Source organism: Lagenorhynchus albirostris, chromosome 6, assembly GCF_949774975.1.
Source record: "Lagenorhynchus albirostris chromosome 6, mLagAlb1.1, whole genome shotgun sequence".
NCBI lineage: Eukaryota > Metazoa > Chordata > Mammalia > Artiodactyla > Delphinidae > Lagenorhynchus > Lagenorhynchus albirostris.
In genome coordinates, this window is record NC_083100.1 from 60,714,148 (window position 1) to 60,729,653 (window position 15,506).

General features: G+C 33.8%; 1 protein-coding gene across 2 annotated transcripts in view; it reads right to left on the reverse strand.

The window, feature by feature from the left end:
• DYNC1I2 (dynein cytoplasmic 1 intermediate chain 2) overlaps nt 1-15,506 on the reverse strand; it is a 50,840-nt gene that overhangs the window by 13,769 nt on the left and 21,565 nt on the right. For both annotated transcript variants that reach the window (XM_060152651.1, XM_060152650.1), the window contains 9 exons: nt 14,885-15,000; nt 4,938-5,033; nt 4,548-4,710; nt 4,334-4,433; nt 3,717-3,842; nt 2,674-2,820; nt 2,197-2,310; nt 1,747-1,880; nt 712-856 (listed from right to left, as the gene is read on the reverse strand). In XM_060152651.1, the coding sequence (XP_060008634.1) occupies nt 712-856; nt 1,747-1,880; nt 2,197-2,310; nt 2,674-2,820; nt 3,717-3,842; nt 4,334-4,433; nt 4,548-4,710; nt 4,938-5,033; nt 14,885-15,000 (1,141 nt within the window). The remainder of the gene's footprint in view (nt 1-711; nt 857-1,746; nt 1,881-2,196; nt 2,311-2,673; nt 2,821-3,716; nt 3,843-4,333; nt 4,434-4,547; nt 4,711-4,937; nt 5,034-14,884; nt 15,001-15,506) is intronic.

Sequence of the window (15,506 nt, forward strand, 5' to 3'; positions counted from 1 at the left end):
AGAAATGTTCCCTACCTGGATTTGCCTTGAGACTTTCAATGAGGCATGGCAATGTCACATCTATCTGGAATTGCTGTAGGATGGGAAGCACTTTATAATATAAATGGTTTTTCAAAGCTTATTAAAACCCAAACAAACTATTTAAATTATGTATTGCAGAAAACAAAAATATATATGCATCATATATATTTACACAGAAGTATTTACACAATACTTCCTTAATGATTCCAGTTTATGATGTATAGTCTCACTGTATAAGACTTACTATACACCTCAGGTTTTATCTATCTTTTCTCCGGTTTCCATCAGCTCTGTGAGCCAATGCAGTTCTGAACAGCCTCTAAAAGCTCTTCAAAGAGCAAATGCACAGCTTTTGTGTTGGGCTATAGGGCAGCTACGTGAGTGCCATGTGAGATCCTCAGCGGCTTTTCCTCCAACTCAGTTCAGGGTAAGCAGTTCTGTGCTTGAAAAGCCTGAAGTGGTGGGAAGATTGGTCTTGGGTCATGTGTGGGATTACCACACTTGTCAGCATACTTTTAAGAAAACTTCAACATCTAGTTGTTCACTCATGTTCTGTGTAACTTATTAGGTTTGATCTATCAGTAAATCATTCTAAGCTATTAGGAGGCTTTTTGTCTTTCCCATGTAGTAATAGAGCACCACCTTGTGTCAGAAACCTGAGTACTTGACTAGACATCTGTTTTTAGATACCTTAGTTGTCCAAAGTTTTACTGTCCAGTCAAATGATGAAGTGACAAAAAGATGTGAGAAATCCACTGCTCCAACAGCTGCATGACAATGAATGCCAGTAATTGGTCCTTGATGTCCCTCGAACATCTCACTGATTCCAGCTTTGCTGTTTCATTAAGAGTGAAAATAGGGAAATCTCTTGTAAGTAGAGCACTTATAAATATATTTTATCATGGGTTTATTTATTACACTTTGACATAATTTCAACAAACTTAACTCTGTGCTCGTAACACATAAGAATAATTATGTTGAGTGTTACCTATCCAGATTTGATAAGGCTACTAAAGTGGTTAAGTACATTTTGGAACCATAAACATCATGCTATTGATGACAGAAATCAAAAGTCCAATATCTGAGGTTCTGAGGTGGTGGGATAGAGACAAATGAATGCTACATGTAAGAGAGAGAATCTGGGCTACTTTTAAATCAAAAGCTTTGAAGTGAAGGTGATTTGTACTTGAGATGAAATCTGGACCCTCAATTTTTTTTTTAAAGGAAGCAATTAATAAGGTACAGCTAGACAATTTCAAAACAGGTTGAACAGCAGGAGAAATACTAGTCAATTTAAAACGTGTATGTGACATTACTGTGCGATTATCAGGAGGACTGAACTAAGGCTCAAAGTCCAAATAAATCAAGATGGAAAAACAGCTGAAAATCTTATTTACAACTTTAAAGGTCAGTATGTGGCATGTGCATTTTGTATTTGTAATTGCTGAATGCTACTTCCTACCACTAACTTTTGTGAGCATGTCCACACGTACAAAAATCACAACACACCACAACCCTCAAAATCCAGAACACATCATGATCCAAAATAACCTTTTATTTTAAAAAAGTATTTAAGCTTTAATTTTATATACCTGAATTTAAATAATTTGTCACAAATAACGAGTGGCTCTAGGACAGATTTCTACTTGAATAAGAGGCAATTTGTTTTAATACGATTATTCAAGAGAGAATTTTAAATAATTGTAAATTCCAGTTTAGATTTACCTGCCATGGCGGCATGCTGTGTACACAGAACCTTCTTCACTCCCAACAACAAAGTTGTTGACATCTCCAACAGGGAAGGACATAGATGTCACAGCGACTGCCTTTGACTGTTTATGAACCAATTCCATGCTATCCTACACAGAAAAAATTGAGTAAATTATTTTGTAAACTTATAATTTTTAATTTTTTAAAGAAAATTTTCTAGTCTGAATTAGTTTGTAAACAATTATTTTACTATACTACTTATATAAATTTCGTTTGATTAAATGAAGCAGGTTTGAAAATGAAGTATATACACCACAAATTACATTTATACATGTTTAGATTTATAAACTATTACTATAATACTATTATAAAACATTTATGAAAAACATAAGCTAGGGTTTACATAGACTTAAAAAAATACCAATATTTGCCTCAAAATTTCAGAGCTTTCCAAGTTTAACCTACCTGTGGATGGGAAAGCATGTCCAGACTCCATGAACAAATTTTTCCATCAGTAGAGATACTAATCAGATTGTGAGCGTTCTGTGTCCCAACAACATTTACACAATATACAGGATGCTAAAAAAAGAGATATTAAAGTTTTCTGGGATTATTTTACCAAAAAAAAATGAAATAATTTTTACTGTATAATCACAGGTATTCTGTTTCATATCCAGTCTCATATCTTGATGGCATTTTTAATGTGAAATTCGATGCTATTCCATAGATTAGCAAAACATTATCTCAGAAGAGAGATAAGTTTCTAATAAAATAGATTTCCAAAAATACAAAGAAAAAAAAAAAGCCTTCAGTTTTGGTTGCTAAATGATGAGAAATTCACACATCAAAGGAAACACATTTTGAGACTACTCTGATGGACACTACTAAGTATTTGATGGTGAAAGAAGACAGAAATCTAATGGAAATAACCCCTTTACTTACTGTGTGTGCTGCAGCTGACAGTGGAGTTCTTTGCACTGGAGTTCTTTTATTGCTACGGTTATCCCACAGCACAATCTGGCCTGAATATGTACCACCAACAACCAGATTTGGATGAAATTTTGCAAATGTAGCAGACATAACGGCTGACTGCAAATAGCAAGATGTTTATATTTAAGGTTCAAATGGAAGAAGCGTGACAAGTTATAAAAATAAATCTATATCCAAAACATTTTCCCCTTTATTGTAAAGTATCAGAGATTATAAAAAAACCAGTAAATAAATATACTTTAAAATTTCATTTTGCTTTAGAACATAAGATACAGCTTTAGAATAGTTTTGCTTAGAAGTCAAATGTAATGATTGTTTACAGAAATGTTTAAGCAATTTATCGAAGAAAGCAAAAATTATTTAATTTGATTACATCATTAAATCAGAAGATAACTGGCTCTACTTTAGCTTCTGACAGTAATCTGACAACAGAGTATATGCTAGTTTTGATTCAGTTAAGTGTTTTTGCAGAATTATGATATTATTAAAAGATTATAACTTATGCAACCAGAAAGGCTTGCAAATTCTAACCTCCCACTAAATCCACTTTAAAAATCTGCATCTGTTTCCTACTTCAAACATATGTTTCTACTTAAAACTATCTAGTTCCAACTCCTCAGGCCATGTATAAGTAATTCAGTGGGCCAACCATCTAATTGTATATTCAGCAAATAAGTTCCTGAGAAACTCCCTGTAGAAAAGACATTTTATAAAAGATTCCTTTTATACAATCAATCACAATAACAGAAAATCACAACTGCAAAGGACTTTAGGTGTGATTAAACATAAGAGATGTCAGAAAAGCTAGAAAACGCAGATCATGTTGAACTGAGAAGTCTTCAGTTTTTCGTTAACATCTGTTTGCAAATATGGGGTGGTTTAGTAAATGCCAATCCAATGAAATCATTATGTTGACAAGAAAAGAAGAAAGGCACTTGTCTAAATTCATTAGTGAATTCTTAAACTTGGGAAAGATTGCTAAAAGACCATCTTACCTGGCAGTGAAACACATACTCTGGAGTAGTTTTTTTGTATTTCATATTCCATACAAGGGCCACACCATCAGGCTCATGAGGAGCATCTTCGTTGTTATTATAGGAAGCCACAAGTAACTCTGGATACTGCTCGCAAGAATCAAGTGGGGAAAAAACGCTATGCATAATGAGAACTGTTTTACATTCCTAGTTACTCAACTGTTATTATTAAATTATTCTGAAAATACACATTCCTAACACTTCACCAAGAAATATATCTCTAGAGTTATGCTTGCTGGAACATTAGTAAAACTTTAAATTAGTTTAGTTATTTTAAATGTTTTAATGTTAAAATATTTTATTAAAATATGTGTTGCAATTCTATCCAAAGGAGATTTGGTGAGCAATTAAAATTAGTAAAACTGGGCTGTGGCATAAATAAACTCTTGATTTTTAAATATAGTGTTTCCAATCCTTTCTTCCTAAGTACATAAGACAACCATAACCTTAGAACCATCATCCATTGTAATTTTCAATAATATACATTGATTTAATTACACAAAGTTTCCACAATTAAAACCACCTGCTTACTGGAATTCAAAAATGAGTTAATAGCAACCAATTATGTTATAATTTACCTGAGATGACCAATCCAAACAACTAACAACCCGATGCTTTGACCAACGTTCGTCAAAAAATTGTCGATTTAATGACAGTTTAGCACCTGCTTGAATCTCTCTACAGAAAAAGACGAAAAAAAAAAAAACCCAACAACTGTGTTATAACTTCCCACTCTTAATCTTAAAGTAATTTAACATTGCTGAACCCATAATTTTAGCAATTAAACATTACCCTTCTTTGTCTTCCAAATCTCTTCCACTGTAGTCAAAGAAGATGTTAATCTGCTCAGAAAGAGCTCTTTCTACAATTCTTGTAGAATGGTCGAAGAAACTTAAAAATTCCTCAGAGTGCAAGATTTGCTGCTTTTCTTCTTCAGTCAGCTCGTGCGGGGGGGCTGTGAGACAAACGTTTTTCTGAAGTCGGATTTATGCCACTCAAATCATGTCACCTCACTATCACAATTTGCGTCAATGAATGCCACTCATTTTTTTCCAAGTAGATTCACCTCTTTGATTTAAAGCATTTAATTCTACTTTAATATATAAATAATAAAAGCAGTCTTAACAGGAATCGACAAAATTTTTTAAATTATTTTTTTTAAAGTTGAATTCTTTAAGATACCTTTACTATCACTTTCTTCATCTTTCTTTAAAGTTTTCTCTTCCTCAGGTTCAATAGGTGGTTTAGGAGTCACTACGTCATCTTCTTCCTCTTCATCTGAAAAAACAGAATAACACAAAAATTATTTTCATGAAAATAACTGCTAACTCTTGAGGTAATTATTTCAGAAAGTATCACAACTCTTTAGATAAAAGCAAAAGAGTACAAATAATATAAATTTTATCAATACAATTTTAAAAAAAGAATTAAGTGGAACTTCTTGGTTTTTATACATACCTATGTGGTAACTCAGCAATAGTCATATCAAATTCTGTAGCAACATAAACTGAAATAAGATATATAAGCAACTAGGATGAGTCCCTCATGGAAATCTCTAAAAGCTTGCAAGCATTTATCATTCCAGACAGAACAACATGCAACTCCTACATAGTTTTATGTAGCATGCTGACACATTAATGCTGTAAAGTGAAGAAAATCAAATGTCTAAAATAGCCTACAGAGCTGGCTGCTTACTTGTGATCTGAAACCATCAGTGTCTAATGGGTCTTCATATGGCATAAAGACGGCTTACATTAACTCTCAGGTTGCTATTTGAGAGGCAGATTTTAAAGATAATAGCTATGAGACCACATTTTCTATTCTGTCATTTTAAATGCAAGTCTCATTATCTACTGTTACATGATGTGGCAATAAGCACTTAACATAATGTTTTCTTAACTTGAATAAAAATACATATTGAGATAATATACAATGTTTATAAGACTTTTAAAAATTATTAAATCTCCCCTTATACCCCCAAACCAGGAAATAACTTTAAATTACTTACTTTAAAATGTTCTAGAACATACAACTCTGCCTACCTTCTCTTTCACTACATACTGAGATGGATTTTTATTAAGCAAATGCTTATTTTTATTGCCTAAACAGATGTGTCATTTGTCTATGAGGGAATGGCAGCAGGCGTCTGCAGCAAAGCGCATCTCAAGTAATAAGAGCCCATTCAGTAAGGGGACTTTACTTGTTAGTTATAGTCATTTCCCCGACCTATGTTCAAAATTATCTAAAACACGCATACATACGACATACACAAAAGAATAGTCAAGGATGGGAACCAGCTGCCAAGTCATGGTCCCAGCAGCCAGGCCAGCTGACTAGATAGCAACAACCAGATGGCACTGCTGGGATTGTGTCTTTCTGCTACAAGGTGGCAATGGGATGGCATAGCATTCTTCCGCTTGACTGCTTCCAATCCTGTCTCTCCCCAATGGCGAGCCTGTGCAATTACCCACACTCCAGGAGGCCTACAGATAAGCCTTTACCCTGCAAACAAAATGCAGCTTGTAGGCCACACCAGCTGCCAAACCACACACATAGTGTTAGGTTTGGAGAGCTATGAAAATCTTTCTAACTCTATAGTATAAGCAATAAAAATGTAACTGTACCTGTAGGAAAGAAAGCTTTAAATGACACTGTATACTGCACACAATGATACAACCTCCAACTTAATCAAAATGATAATGACGTATGCCAATCCTACATTACTTGAAATTGAGCGATTTTTACGTTCTGACAAGTTTACAGAACTAGGATAAATGGCACGAATGATTTCAATATATGCTCATACTTTTGAACCAAATGGTGAAGGTTAAAATTTTTCCTTTCAAGGGCCTCAATCAGCCACAAAGGAAAACAGTAATCACTGTCTTTTCAGCCAGCCCAACCGCATTTGTCAGCCCTTTCTCCGTCAATGCAGCCAGAGCAATCAACCTGCCAAACATTCAGAATGGAAAAACAATCTGAAAATACAGGGTATAATGCACCTGCCAGTGAAAATGGCCATTTCAAGAAAAGCTAGTGATCTCAGTGACCCCGCTGAGGAGGCGGTGGTGCAAAGGGGAAAGAACACGTAAAAGAATTCTTAGTGATCGCCACTCTCTTGCACACTGACACTTCCTTACAAAGCATGCCAATTACAGCTTTTGTGCTACTTAAAAAAATGAAAGCTTTTTTTTGGGCAAAATAATCACATAGAAAAACAGAAAGACAGTACTTTTTAGACGAATTCTCATATACAATGGATTATTAATCTGAAAACAGTGTAACTGGTAACAATTCTTCTATACTGTACTGCTCCAACATTACAATGAAATTATACCATAAAGTCACTTGCCAGTGTAATGTAATAAAATAATTTAATTGTACTTAAGTTGACTTTTAGAATAACAGGATATTTACTTCAATTAAAAATTAAGTCTGGGGACTTCCCTGATGGTGCAGTGGTTAAGAATCCACCTGCCAAGGCAGGGGACACAGGTTTGAGCCCTGGTCCAGGAAGATCCTACATGCTGTGGAGCAACTAAGCCTGTGCACCACAACTACTGAGCCCGTGCGCCTAGAGCCCATACTCCGCAGCAAGAGAAGCCACCGCAATGAGAAGCCCATGCACCGCAACGAAGAGTAGCCCCGCTCACCGCAACTAGAGGAAGCCCACGTGCAGCAACGAAGACCCAACACAGCCAAAAATAAATAAATTTATAAATTACCTATAAAAAAATTAAGTCTGAAAATATGTATTTTCTGCTAATACTGTCAGTTATCTTAATCAATTTTGTCGACTAGTAGGGTTCACTGTATGTAAATCCTAAAATCAAAGATAGGGAATCTGAGTCGCCCTGGACAAGTCATTCTTAAGCACTGTGAATTATAAATTACAGCCTCCTATCCATATCATATTTCCCTCCCTCAACTTTGTTGCATTATACGGTTTCTAAGTACCATTTCCAATGACAGGTGTCAAATTCCTGTCATAATGCGTATGGTCGGTACTTCAGTGCTAAGTGACCTCATAATCTATATATTTAACAGAAAAGATCGTGCTTATAGACACTCTTATCCTTTTAAAATTTAAAATGTAGATGAAGTATGGTAAACAGTGATCTGTATCTGCCTACTTTATGGCATTTGCCATGCTAACTTGCCCATATAGATTACTTTAGTTGTGTTTGAATGAGTAATAATCTATTTAAATACTTGTTTCCAGGATTTTATTTTAGAATGAATGTACCTAGCTCTCTTTCTAGCTGAATTAAAAACTGATTAAAAACTATGATAAACCCAAGCTTCATAAAAATGACTAAGCTAAATAAAAATTCCAGGAACATTACAAAAATGATCTGTTCTTTAAAAGTACAAAACAGTATTTTTATTATAAAGCTGAGTATCTATATATACCAAATATTTGGCAAAAAATGCCTAATGTCAGTAACATCAGATTAGAGACTGTTCCTCTGAAACAAATACACTTCTCTTATTAAAAACTAATACAATTAGCTACTAAAAAACTATTAACATATAGTATTATGTTAATAATACTATATTATTAGACCAAAAATATAGTATTACAATTCTAAAGATTTTCTAGGCTAGTCCCTATTACATGATTATCTATATTTAAAACTAAAAAAGACTGCAACAATGCAGGAAGACTGAAAAATGGGACTGCCATGTCACATCAATTTATTGATGAATATTCATTGCAATATGCTAAGTGGTTAACTCCATGCTTTCTCTGACAGGGAATCTAAGGTTATAAACTGAGCAGTAAAGAATGCATAAAAGTAGCAGTTACTTTTAAAATGACAAATCTCTTGTCAATGAATGCTAAGACTAGGTTTAATGAACCATTGAATTTTTACTGAGTTAACATCGAAATTGTGATGTATTTTGGTGAGATGGAAAGAAAAGCAGTTTTGTAAATTAAGCTGCACCTAGAAATAACACCAAAGAATGAAATTACAGTTGTTGGAATAATCTGTTACAGTGGAGTAGGTTAATCAAAGTTAAATCTTCTGTGAAATGGGTGGCTTTTGTTAAGCTGAAGGAAGGAGTCTTCAGAGCAAGTTTTCTCATCTGTATGTCACGCTACATTTAAGAGACATCTAAGAATAAGCCACAAAGCATGCTTTGAATTATTTTAAAATATTACAACATATTTAACAGGTAATATGAAAGATCCTAGAAAATCCTCACTAAACACTGATACTCTTTATTCTATCACTTCTCACAATTAATGCTCAGTATGAGGTCAAAAATAAATATCATCATCGGGGCATTAATGTCGTTTAGCAAATACATTTGTTGTCTATAAATTTATTAACTAGTTTCATCATACTGGTGTACTGTATTTTAAGATAGTTTAATACCTTATGAAGAATTTCTAATTTACAGAGTAGTCTGATTTCTCATGATACAAAGGAAGTTGCCACTGAGTTCCAAAACTCAGGAAATGTGTTGCATATAAAAACATAATTTACAAAACTTCAACTAATAACTTCACAAACAAAATGAGAATATTAGAGGGAAATGCTTCAATCATAAGTTGAAAAATACATGTTAGATATGAATGATTTTCCTTTAATATTTTGAAAATAACTCTTTCTTTTCTGGATCAACATCCTTTTGAATCACTTCATTTCGATCCATTTGTCCATAATTTCATCTTCTTATACCATACTCTTTAAAATCAATATTAAGAAAATCTTGTATTAGGACAAAACTTCATGAATGTATCAATGGAATTCATTCCTTTTATTTTTTTAAACACCCAGAATCAGATGCAAGGTCACTTGGATTTCCTTAATAATTTAGATCTTCAACAAGGGAAAATTTTAATTGGGAAATATTTTGAATATAGATCTAATGCTAATTTGGAAGATAAATAAAAAGGGAGTAATACTTTAATCATACATAACATTTACTTTAACACAGAATTTGTCTCTCTACATTGTCTCTTTTTATGTAAAATTCAGATTTTATTTAGGCAGTATTGGCATCATTAACACAGATCCTGTTATCTGCGATCTCATAAATATTACATTTTTCTGAGGCCACAATTTCAGATATGCTGATTAAAGTCTTTCAGTCAAGGTTACGAATAAATGCTTCAATTTTCAATTATTTTTATATTCTCACAGATTCTCTGAGGGTTAAAACTAATTTATTACATGTGTTATTTATTCCAGGATTTTTTTTAAAAATCCATTTTAGACAAGGGTACTATTAAACCAGAAGGCCCACAGATTTAGTCTACTTGGGAAGTGTGGATTCCAGATGTTAAGATAATGCAATAAAAAATTAAGAGCTATTTTACATATAACATTTTTCTACACATTATAAATGCTGATCAACACGTACCTGAGGAAGAATATCTGACTACTAAATCAAAACCAAAAATAATTACAAAACTCCACAAAGATAAGAAAGTGGAATGATATGTGAAACATAGCACTTCACTGGAAATCAAAAACCAGGTTCTGGCTGTAGTCTGATATTCTCTTATATTGTGACCACAGGGTCATCAATGAACTTCCTGGGGTCTCAGTTTCCTCAGGTGTAAACAAGCTGATTAAACTTTGGAATTTCTTCCTCTTTAAAAATCTGTGTCTAAAAATTACAACAACAAAAAAATCCATACTGACAAGGTGAATAAGAAAAAAATAACGCCATTTTCAAAAGAGTTAAAAACTTTTAAAAGAGAAGAAAGTAACTTTTCCAGGAGTGTATCTGTGGGCACCACACTCCTGCCATGAGAAGTTCTTTTACCTGCCGAGAACAAAATTGACTGAGGTCACATGTTCCTTGTCAATTTCATTCACAGTAGGTGCTTTAAGACAGCAAAGTACCTCAGTTCAGAAATGGTACTACCAACTTACAGAGTAAACTTGAAAGAAGATGGCTAGAATAGGGAAAAAGGAAAAAAAGAAGAATAAAAATTGCTTTTTAAAAGAATAGATTCAGCCATTTTTAAAAAATGAAAAAAAAGAGTTAAGCCTAAAACCAATTTTTATCTTCAATTTGGTAACTCACGTTACTTCTGCACTAATTATACTGCCTACCCAAGTTCAATTTACTGTCTGTTACACTCAAACTGTGATTTCAGCAATTTTGTCTCATGGTGAGTTTTGGAATTTGTTACGTAATTCTTAAACGTGAGCCAACCAGGCTAAGTTTGAGAGGCACTGTATTAAACCAATGGATAAGCAGAAGTACAGTTATGCACAAAGTGTTTTCATTATAAAACCTTAAGTTCAGGTTTTTTTTTCTTTCCCTCTTTCTAGAACCTCTACAAATTAGGAAAAGAAACAATGTAAGAGCCCTGGACATGAAAATAATTGTAATGATATAGAGAGGAAATGATTCATTTTTATAAATAGTTCCAAAGGCTAAGGATGGCTCCATGGTATTGGGGTACATTTCGCATTCTCCTTCACATACATACCTCAATCTGAAACTAAAAAAAACAAAGAAATAATCGAGTATATAGCATATACTCAATAAACTTGCAGAATCCATGAATTCTTGTTGCAAATGAATAAACGTGGACCTTTATAAAACTAACATCTAAGTCTAGTTCACACAGGAAAATTTTAAAGATAGTGGTGCTAATACAGACATACCCATTAGAAACTGGGCTCAGTTCACCCATCTTGCCACTTTCACCTTCCATCAGTGAGGATAAGAAAAATTCTATTTAACACCATAAAAGATCAAAGCTGTTTATTAATTACTCTTAGCCAATCACTGTAAAATATTATCCTGATGCAAATTTATCGATAAATAAGTTAACTAAGCCATGCTATCTTTTAATGAAGTAATTTTCAAACTACAGGTCTAAGCCAATAAATTTAGTGTATTATGGTCAACACTGAAAAAAATGAAATATAGCAAGAGCAGAAAAGGTGTTATTTCATAAAACTTTTGTATCAGTTACAAGTTTCCCCCACTATTCGAAAGTAGAGCAATCCTATGAAACCTTTCTTTCTTAAGCTGAAGTGGTGTAAATTGAAGAAGTAATTACTTTAGACACATCCTGTTAACGGATGCACAAAATACAGCACAGATGCTCAGAGACACAGTTCAAAGCTATGGCAGCTTTCTGCCGAGATGCTGTGTGTAGTTCCCAGGGAAGGAGCTCTCTGCTCTAGTGGACACCACCTCCCAATGTGGTGTAAAGTGAACTTGTGAAATTCAAGGGACAGCTGTACACATCTGTATCTATGTTTGTACTAGATTGTAATATAAATTGAATTTCTTACCATAGGTGACTATCATAAAAGCATGAAAGTGCTGCTTCAGTGGCAGCATGAGAGAAAGCACACCTTGGAATCAGTCAGACTTGATTTAGAATCTTAGCTACTAGCTCTGTGACCCTTGATAAACTATCTCTTTCAGCTTCAGCTTCTTCATATGTAAACAGAACCGATATCTAACTCTTTAACTCTCAAGGTTTTGGTAAGAGGACTAGAGGTAATGTAAAGTGCCTTACACTATACCTGATATGTAGTAGACACTCTTTGCTGTTAAAATTTTCAGTCATCAATTTGAACATGAGGTTTGAAGAACCGTTAAAACAAGTAGCTAAGATAATATATTTGAAACATGCTAAAAGGTCCAATTTTGTTCATAGCATTCAGAGGGATACATAAAACATAAAATAACAGCACACGTTTATATCTATATACTATGTCATCATGGAATTCAAGAAGGCTATAAAGGAGAATGTATGTTTCATATATGGATCTAAGAGCAAATAATGATTAGAACATGATATGTTCATGTTAAAACCAAGAACTGAGACTAAGTGCCTTTTCACCCAATTTCATCAATAATTATGTTGTAGCATTAACACTTGAAAATAACCTATTTTCCCAGCAGTTACTTCCAGAGTAAAGGCATGAAAAAAAAAAAAAAATCCCAAGTAAGTAAATCATTCTCCTGAGTAGGTAAAAGCAATTAATTCCTTCACCAAATATTTACTGAGTTTGTACTCACTACATGCCATACGCTATTCAAACCAGGCATTACAGCAATGAAGAAGAAACAATCCCTATACTCATGCAAAATTTGGCAAAGAAGCTGAAGTTCGATAACACTAAAAGCCTTGCCCTAAATAATTTCAAAGTGAAAAAAATAGTTTATCTTGGGCTTCCCTGGTGGCGCAGTGGTTGAGAGTCCGCCTGCTGATGCAGGGGACATGGGTTCGTGCCCCGGTCCGGGAAGATCCCACATGCTGCGGAGCGGCTGGGCCCGTGAGCCATGGCCACTGAGCCTGCACATCTGGAGCCTGTGCTCCACAACTGGAGAGGCCACAACAGTGAGAGGCCCGCGGACCGCAAAAAAAAAAAAAAAAAAAAAAGTTTATCTTGAACTTCCGGGTCATCAGCTTACTTTACAAATCACAATCTTTTAAATTTTCCAATTACTTGAAAAATAAAAATGGGAAAAAAAATTTTTTTGAAAACTGCCAGGCATATACTATGTAGCTATACATTCAAATTAGTTCAAAGACATTGTCACACATTCACACTTTAAAATTTATATGCATGTCAAAAATAAGCAATTAAAAATGCAAATTTCAAGTAGGATATAAAACCATGTGTGTGTATATACGTATGTTTTTGTGTGTTTATGTATACATATATAATTTTTGAAAAACTATATCATGGAAAACAGACTAGAAACTGGCTACTACATAGTGGTATAACAGACACTTCCTACCCTTTCTGTCTTCTCTAAATTCTCTATGATACACTACTACAATTATTAAAAAAAAAAGAAAAAAATTTTTTAAATGGAAGTCTTCACTTAAACTAATTATAGGTATATTATAATAGGTATTACCCAAAATAGCTTCAGAATGCTTTACATTTCAAACAATCCAAAAAGCATCTCAAAGTAAAGCTAAATCTCCAAATTATTATTAGAAGGAAAAAAAGCCTAATTTATTTTTTAAATGAGTCACTATACCCTCATTTTGGCTATTTTACTCACTTTCTGAGTTAACATATCTAACAATGTAGCTCCCAAAAGACAGAAACTATAACACTTGAATATACTAGTTAATAAAATAATATTTTCTGGAAATTATAGAATCCTACAGTATTAGTTTTTTCCATACTGGTAGCTCAACACTTTATCTTTCCTGTCTTCTTTTTTTTTTTTTTTTTGTGGTACGCGGGCCTCTCACTGTTGTGGCCTCTCCCATTGCAGAGCACAGGCTCCGGACTCGCAGGCTCAGCAGCCATGGCTCACGGGCCCAGCCGCTCTGCAGCATGTGGGATCTTCCCGGACTGGGGCACGAACCCGTGCCCCCTGCATTGGCAGGCGGACTCTCAACCACTGCGCCACCAGGGAAGCCCCATGTCTTCTTTTTTTTAAGTGGCTTATGTCTCAAAACCATCAGGGTTTTTTTTTTTTCTGGTAAAAGGAGGAGTTTGCACCTGTGAAAGCTATCTTACCAAACCACAGAGCAGCAGGAATGAAAAAAATGTATCCATAGAGATGAACATTCACATGGTCAAAACAAAAAAACTCCTGGATAAAAATGTTATCCTGGGGCTGTTTCACAGAGATTAAAAACTGCTGTATAATCAACACAGTAGAGCCCTTAGATCATAAAAGAGGAAGCTTATGAATTAGGTCTAGATTTGTTCATTAATATGGATTAACAATGACAGTATATCAGAATACAGTATACTCCACAGAAAATATTGAATAATTTACATGATTTCATTTGCTATGGGATATATTGATACTCTCATTTTGGGATTAATTATGTTCATGACACAGAAATAGAACATGCTTAAGTTTTGCTGCTTCTAAAGCAGCACACAGCAACGACAATATGAAAATGGAAATATTTACATTTACGTCAACAAAATTAAAAACATACATACAGCTTATATTTCTGTTAACTCTTAAAAGAAAAAGTTTTAAAACTCTAAAGAACAAATACATAAATACAGAAATCCAAAGCATTACTTTTATAATATTCCCCTAAGGAAATATGCCAAAAAATAAAAAAGGAAGAAGAAACAAAAAAAAATGGAAAGAATCCACTTGTTTAATATGGCGGCTTAATGACAATCATATTAAGGACAGATATTCACCTTCTTTGGGTTGAGCCATAACTGGAGTCTGAGTTTCCTTCGTATATGTGACGATTTCACGAGGAGGAAAGTCAACTTGTGTAATTTTAGCCATTCCGAGTTTAATAGGTCCTCGTCTAAATAAAGTGAACACAAATGTTTTTAAATATTACAAATGATACATTTTAACTACATCAAATAATATTATTTTATAACAGTAATAATTAAACACTATATATCCAACAGTGTAATTTAAATCCCTGTTTTATTCAAGAAATTTTAAATGAACAATTGGCTTTATTTTAACAAAAGAATTAGAAGGTAGCAAAAACAAAAGATATTTCCGAATCATTCAAGGTGTTTATTTTTCACTTTAAAAAGGCAAATAATTTAGTTTCTTAGAACAAATGTGTGGGTAATAACAGAGTAAGAGGAGAGGAATTTCAGAGCAGACTGCTGAATAAGGTTGGTTATGAGAACTGTTTTTAGCAGGGATACGATTCTGGACATTTTTTCAAGAGTCAAATATGTGGATCTCACTCAGACCACATTTAGTTCCCTTCACCATCAGAAGACTTCAGCTTTAAGAGTTAGAAAGAAGTTTCTGTTGAAAACCATTTTTTCTACTTATATTCTGCAGAAA